General features: G+C 31.8%; 1 protein-coding gene across 2 annotated transcripts; it reads left to right on the plus strand.

Moving 5' to 3' along the window:
• Positions 1 to 6,690: 6,690 nt before the first annotated feature.
• Positions 6,691 to 8,865, plus strand: LOC113709522 (probable purine permease 10). 2 transcript variants are annotated; one of them, XM_072065374.1, is made up of 2 exons: positions 6,691 to 7,050; positions 7,701 to 8,865. In XM_072065374.1, exons 1-2 carry the CDS (start codon positions 7,005 to 7,007, stop codon positions 8,819 to 8,821), a joined length of 1,167 nt encoding a protein of 388 aa, XP_071921475.1. In that variant the 5' UTR covers positions 6,691 to 7,004; the 3' UTR covers positions 8,822 to 8,865. The 2 variants fall into 2 exon arrangements, with proteins under 2 accessions (XP_071921475.1, XP_027088105.1); XM_027232304.2 differs by having other exon boundaries at positions 6,693 to 7,037.
• The last annotated feature ends 563 nt before the right edge of the window (positions 8,866 to 9,428 follow it).

The following is a 9,428-nucleotide window of genomic DNA, read 5'->3' on the forward strand; positions in this document are numbered from 1 at the left end:
CAAAAGGGCAAAATTAAATAGAAAACAAAAATGGAAATAATGTCATGGATTTAAAAATCAAGAATGATACCATTCATGAAATCTAAATTATGAAATCACTAAATAAAAACTACTAGCCTTTTAATGTGGATTTTTTTTTGAAATATTCATTTTTGATAAAAATAATGATAATAACAACACCAATTCTACCAAAATTTTTTTAAAAAAAGTAACAGTATAGTTTAAAAGCAAGATATAGAACATTTGACTCTAAAATACTACTTAATTTGTATATATCTGACCTTGATTAGATTTGAATAAGAGTGCAAAACCTAAACACTAAGGATAACGTTTGGTATCATTAATTATTTTATGTATTCTTATTGCGGTCTTCATATGTAAATATGTATTTGCTATGTTAAAATACATATATATATATATATATATATATATATATATATTGATTGCAGTACTTGAGGGTATTATAGATATTATTAGTTTTTCATTTCCATTTTTAGATGCTAATAATTGCAACCATTGTAATCAATTTTCAGTTTTATATTTTCATTATGGTAGGTAAAGTTAAATATATTGGGTCGCAGGGATATGAATCTAGAGGTTGGGTGGGGGAAGAGGGGAGGAAAGGGAATGGTGAGGAGTTGACAAGTGGCAGGAAGGTTGAAGAAAAAATGTGGGTTACAAGGATGGCGGATAAGAGATGAGAGAAATGATGGTGATTTTTAATAATTTTTAAAACTCTAAAAACACATATTATAGAGATTTTTTAAAAAAATCTACGTTAAAGTTTATGAAAAATGCTAATCTAAATGCAGTCAACAATTTTAGGGGCACAAAATAGGAGAAAGAATTTTTTTTTTCTAAAAATTGAAGAAAATAAATTGGTTATAATTTATTTTTTTATATCATAAGTTTTGATATATGGGTATAACATAATATATTTTGTCGGATATTGATAGATTGGTTTTTTTTTTTGAAAACTCTTCTTACCTTACCACCCAACCTAACCCTCTCCTTAAATGCATTAACAATTCCACTATCATATAAATCATTATAAATTAAATTTTTTTCAACATGTTTAACATACACTTCTTTAAAATTTTTAGTATATATGCATATATTTATTTATTTATTTATTATTCTGTACCACAATATATAAATATATATATAATATTATTTTGATTTGAAATATAACCCCCGTGTATAGCACGGGTCAAAATGCTAGTGATTATAAAATCAAGCAGGAGAAAGAAAGTAGCCATTTCGGGACAGAGGCGGAAGGGGAATTTTGTTGGGCAGTGCCATGGGAGGAGTCGAGGAGATAGAAATGGTTAAAAAGAAAAAGAAAAAAAATGGGTGGCTCCTATTATCACTTTGTCTTATGCCTTTAGCGCTTAACCAAGTCTTTGTTGCATTGGATTTTGAAGGAAGGAACCACATAACAATACGAGTTAAGGTATCTTAACTTTACCTATTATATCTCAGCCATATAACTTAACATCCGAGCTAGTTTGTTTCATCATACAAAGGAATTCTAACCTGAAAAAAAAAAATGAAGTGTAGTACTGATCTATGAGTACCCACTTCTAAACATTTTCCTTTTTCGTTCTAAGATGCATGTCTTGAAATCATTGTTATTGTGGCAAAAAAAGAGTAAATAAATAAATAAAAACTCATTCTGACAGCTTTGCATTGCCAAAACTAAGAATGGTGAAATTAAGATGCAAAAATGATACTAGGGTTGGAATGGAAAAAAAAAAGGATATTGGAATTTTTTTTTCAATTTGTTATATGTGAACATAAGGAGCAACTAGATAATGACATAACAATAATATACTACAACTAAATAATTCCACAAATTTCCATGTTTGACCAAATCAATATTCTTGCAGTGCATGCGTCCAATGAAGGCTAAACTAGACAATTTGTACAAGCACTACGCATGTTTCGCTTTCTCCAATATCCATACGTATATCTTAAGAAAATTTTGCTACAGTGAATGAGAGAATTGCAGTTTTGGTCCCAAATATTTAGAGTATGAGCGTTTTTAGTTTTAAAAGTTTGGATGAAAGCAAAAGTAATTTCAAATATTTAAATTTCTATGCACATTTAGTCATAATGACTGACTTTCACTAATTAGCATCAGAATTAGGTCACGTGCCAGCAACTAATTTTTTAAAAAAATTTTAAAAATTAATATAATAATGCTAGCCATAATTTGTAATAAAAGATTACTAACTATTCACATGCTAGTCACTTGAGTCATTAGTTTTAATCTAATTTTTTTTGTCAACTGAATTTGTGTATTTCTGGGCTAAAGATAATTATTCATGTGATCAGCATGCGAGTAATTAGTCCTCATTTATTACAAATTATGGCTAAGTAGTTTTTCATGTTTTTTTAAAAAGTTTAAAAAATGAATTGCTGGCACATATTAGCATGTGCCCGGAGTCTGGTAGCAATTGGCAAAAATCAATCAATGGGACTAAAATCTGCTTAGAGATTAAAATATTTGGGACTATATTTATATCCGTCCAAACTTTAAATGCTAGAAGTGCTCATATCCCAAATATTTGGCACCAAAACTACAATTCTCTCATAATGAAATCCCATCACTCAAGACTATTGACTTTTGATGAGATAAGGCTTTGTTTGCATTGCAATTCTTGGGGAAATTTATTTTCGATTTTTGGGGAATATTCCTCATTCAAATACATTTTTTAACAATCTTTGTTTTAATATGCATCATATTTAAAAAATGTATTAGTTTTAGGTTCATGAATAGTCTCGCATTGGTTCGAAAGATGGAGAAAGAACGGTTAATGTGTAAAGGTATGAGACCTAATAGTTTAAGTTTTTTATCAGAGTTGGATTTTTAATTTATGTATTCGGCTCTTTGGTGGGCTCTCTTGAGATTTTTCCCTAACATGTGGTATCAGATTTTCTGATTGTTAATTTGGGCTACTTATGGGTAAATAGATTCTTCTCGAAATTAAATCTATGAAAATTCTCTTTTTAGTGGTGGACCGAAGTGCCAATGAGTTTAGCTGGTGTTATATTAGGTGCATCATGAGTATGACAGGGGTCCGATTGGTGTTAAACCAAGAAGTTAAGGATTGGTAGGGGTCCGAAATCTAGGTGTTAAAGTGGACTTGCATTGAGCATTAAAATGGCTCGGAGAAGAACTTGTAAACATTGGTTCAATGTGAGAGGTTCACGAATAAAGAATTTTGTCCCACATTGATTCGAAAGATAAAGAAAAAGCGATGAATATGTAAGTAAGTGACCAAAATCTAATAATTTAAGTTTTTGGATCATGATTGGATTTTTGACTCACATATTGGATATTTTGTTGGGCTCACTCGAGGTTTTCTCCCTAACAATTAGAGGGTTTTTTTTCAAAAAAAAAACTCCGTAAAATTCTCAAAAAATGCAGTCAAAATGGGCTGGACTCAAGTTAGTGTGTCACGGAAAACTACACTATACAGCAAATCAAAATTGAGCAGTCGTGATGTTTACTTTAAATCTTCCATTCAATGCGCCTTAAAATGTTACTTTCAATACCCTAGGAGTTCGTTTGGTTCACGTATTGGATGAGATAGTATGATTCATTTTCAGATTATTAATCTTGGGGTTGAATCATTCTCGGATTAATAATCCAAATCATTAGTGTTTAGTTGATTCTAGATTGGATAGAATATCTTGGAAAATAATCCTATCCTATATTTGGTTGGAGATTGAATGAGATAGGATTACTATTTTAATGACCAAAATACCCTTAATTTGTAGGATCATTTTAATAAAATAATTTATAAATTTTATTTAAATAAAATAATTTTAAACTTTAGAATTATAAAGTAAATCAAGGGTTTTGATATATAAAATTTACATTTACTCAAAGTTAGCCCATTTGGGACCTTAAAAATAGGTTCTAACCTAGTTTTTGAATCTAAATTTTAAATTTAATTAAATAATGGATCGAGTTTTGACTAAATTAGGTTTAAATTGAATAAAATCCAATCCAAATAATAGTTCTAAATGAGCCACGCTCAAGCCAATAGAATATTTTTCTTTGGGCTGAATTTGAACTTAAATAGACTTTGATTGAGCAAATAAGGTTGGTAAGGGCAACATAGTCCTTTTATTATGATGTAAGTAGGGGCAAATTAGTTTAAAATTTTAAATTAATTAATAGGGGTAAATTTTGTCAAAAAATTTAAAATAATGAATAGGGGAAAATTAGTCAAAAAAATTAATATAATTAGTGGGGTAAATTTATCCATTTATTGTTATATTATTGTGTGAGAGTATGATTATATAATATTCAACATGAATTTGTATCATTCGCAAGGGTAAATTAGTCCAAATATTGTTATGTTAGTAGTAGCGGCAAATTAGTCTAAAAATTTTAGATTAATTAGTAGGGACAAATTAGTCCACTCATGTTATATTATCTTGTAAGGGTAAGGTTATATAATTATAAGAGTATAAATTTTATATTATTTGTAAGGATAAATTAGTCTAAAATTTTATCATTATCTCTTAGTCATCTCTCGATGACTAATACCACCTCCTCCATGAGATTATTTTATCCCATGAATAGGGGATTTATTCGATTAATTGGGATATGTCATCCCATATGTAAAAGGCAACCAAACATGGGATGATACAGGATAATTAATCAAATTCAGTGTAATCCCATGAACCAAACAGATCCTAAGAGAATCCTTACTGTGTCTACTATAAAAAAAAATACACTGAAAGGTGTTCCTTTAAATTAATGCTTCCTAAAATTGCTGTTACTCCTATAAAAGAATTTTTGAATCTTCTATGTCACAAAGAGAGTAATTGGCTTTATTTATCACTAGTGCTCAATGTACACTCCATATGCGTGTAATAAAAAAATACATAATATTTATGATCATATATTTTAAATAAAAATTTTTATCACAGAAGCAAACTTTAATCTTTTAAATATTTCTCATTAAATAATTTTAAGTTATAATGCTTTTTGGGATAGTTATGTTGAAAATATATACTTGTATAGTTAAAAGTAAAAATAGTCATGTGTAGTTAAAGGTAGTTAAACTAAAAGTAATTTTTATAAGGATAAAAGAGGAAGTTCATAAAGTGACAATAAATGTAAAGTTCAAACCCCTTCCAAGGCTTTATATTATATGGTATAGACATTTCATTTTTGCTTACTAGGGGAATAACGGATGGCACATTGATTACTGATAAACATTATTTTCTTATTTGTCCGGCAGAGCAAACCATAACATGTTATTTTAGTTAATCAAGAGCGTGATTATTTGAAACGTTTAATTGCTTTTGCCTGCTGTTCATTTTGGTTTATTGAAATTTGGTTGGTACATGTAGTTTTTCCTATATTTTTTTTAAAATTTTGATTACTCTTTGGTTTTTCAATTTAAATTGAGGATTTGGGTCATTATTGTCAACTTTAATCCAAATTTCTATTATAAGTCTGAACAAATTCTATTGTGAGTTTAATTTACTTTAATCTAAATTTAGCATTGCCAAAGAATAATTACGTGGGGAAGTTGGATACTTGAAGTGTTGTTCTATTAAATATAGTATTAGAAGTAACACATAATTGATTTATTAAAGGGTTACATGAGAATGAAATATTAAGATAAGAAAGTGCTTGCACTCTTATAATAATAAGACTCTTCAAACTTTTAAAAGAGTAATAGATAGGGGTGGCACGGTTTAGGTTTGAACCGAAATCCTGTTGTTGAACCGAAATTGAATTTGAATTTTAGATTCTGAAACCGAAACTATAACCATGACTAAAATTTTAGATTTAGTTTCATCAAAATTTTCAACCAAAATCAGAACGGACAATGTAAGATCTATTTAAACTATCTTAAAAAATACTTATTGCGTAAAGATCAATTTCAATAGTTGGTACCCAACACACGAGTCCCAATCCAACTTGAACGACCCATATTCCCATTTTATTAGTATGTCTAGACTCCACAACTAATTTAAGTTCAAGACCAATCCAATCTAACTAACAATGACGTTTTTTTTTATATATATAAAATTTATGTCATTTGCTTTTTTCCTTGCATATGATAATATAATAAATTTCTTTCTACATTCATTGTCATATTTTATTATAATAAATATTATAATAACAAGTGTTTTAACATAATTAAAAGAACAAAATCCTAATCGAAAGAAATCGGAATCATAATCGAAATAAAAATGAAACTAAAACTAGATCCGGAATCGAAGGTTTAAGAACCGTAATTGCAACCATCTTTATAAGGGGTGATTCAGATTTTACTTTTTAGAAGAATCATAACTGTCGTTTTTTAAAACGAAACCAAGGGTTCTCATATCATGGTCAAGTTTGGCAACCTTGTTTTCTAGCCAGTTTTATGGATCTAATGATTCTATACTAGCCAAGCCAGTACTCTCTCTCTCTCTTCCTCTTCCTAACGTCATCATCAGCCTGCCTAACCGTGGCTAAAATTCTAGTACTGTTTGCCATTAGGAGGACATTGAGGCATATACACCAGTAGTAAAAATGGTAGGGCCAACAGCAAAAATCGTGGCATGGCGGCTATATATCAACTCATTACAGACAGAACCAGCCCATATCTCATAAAAATCTATCCATTTGCTCAATAAGGATTCTCGCTTAATACACAGCCCACCAATTTCGGAGCAAAGTCTTGAGCAAAAAAACTTCAATTCATTTCTAGACATTGATGGTCACTGCTGGTTGTGACACTGAAAATGTGAACGAGGCCATGGTGTAAAAGTCCAAACCTACAACTTGCTTCAATAAATTCAGTACCTCAGAGGTTCAATCTTATGGATATGGACAATTACACATTACCAAACCAAGCTAGCTGTATATATATTGACCAAGTAACAATGACAAGAAGGAACTCGTATGCTTCGGTACCCTATCTAAGTGATCAGAATTCTCATTTCTCTGGTTCTAGCTTACATAAAATCTTCTTCAATGGAGGATGCAGCTCAAGAAAAGCAAATACATGTCACGAGTAAGTTTTCAAGGTAGATTAAAAGCAAGTACATAAAGTGTTTGTCTTGTCTGATTTTCTTGACTAGTATTTTTCTTAATTTAATTTTATTTACGAACTTTTCTTGTTATTGAATGTATGTAGGATTTCTGTATCTAAGCTCAAATAGTCCACCTTTAAAGATAAAACAAATTCAGGTGTCATGCTAGCTTACAACATACTGATTAACTGAAGTACAGACTGATTCACCTATAGAGTTCTTAATTTCTGATCTTCAAACATAAGTGGAGCTATTGGATCTTCATTTGAAACTATTGAATGACGAAAACTGCTAACATTCGACAGCTGAAATGCCAAAGTCATTCAAAGAAGCTCTGGTCAGGCCAATGGAGATCTTTTTCGTTTTTCCGAAAGTCAAGTCTATATAATTAGTCTCAAGTTTACATCATTTTCAAGTACAAAAAGCAGAGTTGCTGCCATTAGCTTTAGCAGACAGTACATGTGACCTTCCGTTATTGAACAATTTTTGCATTAGCGTGCAAAAAGGATTTTCATGTGTTCGCATGAGCATTTTTCTTTTTTGTTTCAGATATTCCTTAAAGATCTTCTTGTTATGTCCTCTTCTTCATTAAGAGAAATGTGGTAGAGAAAACTAATCCTGATCTGTGTTTGTTAATTTATCAGTTCAGGGAGCTGCTCAAGAATCAAAATTTACTGAAAGTGCGGGAAAGGCCATTGGAAACCAACAGTCATCTGTTCCTTTGCTTAACCAATACAAGAGATGGCTTCTAATGGCCTTATTTGCCCTTCTTGTGCTCTTTGGCCAGTCAGCTGCTACACTCCTGGGAAGGTTGTATTATGTAAAGGGTGGAAATAGCAAATGGTTATCGGCATTTTTACAAGTTGCTGGATTTCCAATCCTCCTGCCATTCCTATATAACACAAAAAACAGAAAAAACAACTCAACTGAACAAACAAAGCCACCATCTCCTATAGTCCTCGGATCAATATATATGGTTCTTGGCACTTTGCTAGCAGCCGTAGGGATGTTATGTTCAGTAGGCCTCTTATATCTTCCTGTATCCACTTTTTCGCTCATCAATGCAACTCAGTTAGGCTTCAATGCTTTGTTTTCCTTCTTTCTCAATTCGCAAAAGTTCACTCCTTTCATTGTCAACTCATTGGTACTTCTGACCACTTCCTCTGCCCTCCTTGTGCTTCAAAATGATGACTCCTCAGGCTTCTCAAAATCCTCCAAAGGGAAGTATATTATAGGATTCATATGTACCCTATTAGCAGCAGCACTTTCCTCATTGATACTATCTCTAACACAATTTGCAATCAACAAGATTCTGAAAAGGCAAAGAGTTAAGGAGCTTTTCGATTTCTTGATTTACGAATCGCTTGTAGCAAGTTGTATCCTGTTGATCGGCCTTTTCGCTAGTGGAGAGTGGAAGACCCTTACAGCAGAGATGAACAAATTTGCACTAGGCAAGACATCCTATACAATGACTTTGATGTGGATAGCAGTGTGCTGGCAAATTTTCTCCATTGGGATAGTGGGGTTGATTTTGAAGGTCTCTTCACTCTTTGCTAATGTCATCAGTACACTGGGGTTGCCAATTGTACCAATTTTAGCTGTATTCATGTTCAAGGACAAGATGAGCGGAGTAAAGGCAGTAGCGATATTGCTTGCCATATGGGGATTCATATCCTACATTTATCAGCATTATCTTGATGATTTGGAGTCCAAGTCCAGAAAAAAAGATGTCAGTAGCAATGAGATTTCCCTCATTCAGAACTAACTTAAGCGTTGTCTGTGCACTCTACAATAGACCTATCTTCTTCATTTGTTCTTTACATGTTGGAAATTCTCGACTTCTACAGTGAAGTTAGGCCAAGATAAGTCCTATACTAATAAGAAGTGGATGATAATTGTGGAACTGATCACGGATTTGCTTTAACATTCAATTAATTCAACCTAAATATGTTACTTATCCTCATATGAAGAAGAGGTTTAGATAACTTGTATTTGTATACATGTTCTGATCACTCACCAGATAATTTGCCTCTGGCTTCGAAGTTCGAACTCCAAACTCTCGTCGCTGAAGTCTTTATTAAAACAGTCTAACAGACCCAAAAAACATTGGCTCAACAAGAGGCCCTCAGCTATTCACGTCGAACCCCAACAAAGGAGGAACCAAAATGGCCCGTTTTGATTAGTGAGGACCAAAAATTTAAAAAGGAAAAAAAAGTGCAACAGAGGCGGTTATGAAACGTCAAAAGTTTATTATGAAATTCCCGCCCAAACACGAACAGGCGCGATTATTAATTACTATCATTAAATCCAAAAGGGCAAAAAGTCCCAGTGGCCCTCAAACTATTACCCGGATGAAGTTTTGGCCCCCAAAC

This window comes from Coffea arabica, chromosome 9e, assembly GCF_036785885.1.
Source record: "Coffea arabica cultivar ET-39 chromosome 9e, Coffea Arabica ET-39 HiFi, whole genome shotgun sequence".
Lineage (NCBI taxonomy): Eukaryota > Viridiplantae > Streptophyta > Magnoliopsida > Gentianales > Rubiaceae > Coffea > Coffea arabica.

Bases quoted from the DNA above. Each gene is read 5' to 3' on its own strand.
- LOC113709522 (XM_072065374.1), top strand. From the start codon at position 7,005: ATGCAGCTCAAGAAAAGCAAATACATGTCACGAGTAAGTTTTCAAG. The intron at 7,051-7,700 runs GTAGATTAAAAG...TTAATTTATCAG, and splicing joins GTCACGAGTAAGTTTTCAAG to TTCAGGGAGCTGCTCAAGAA.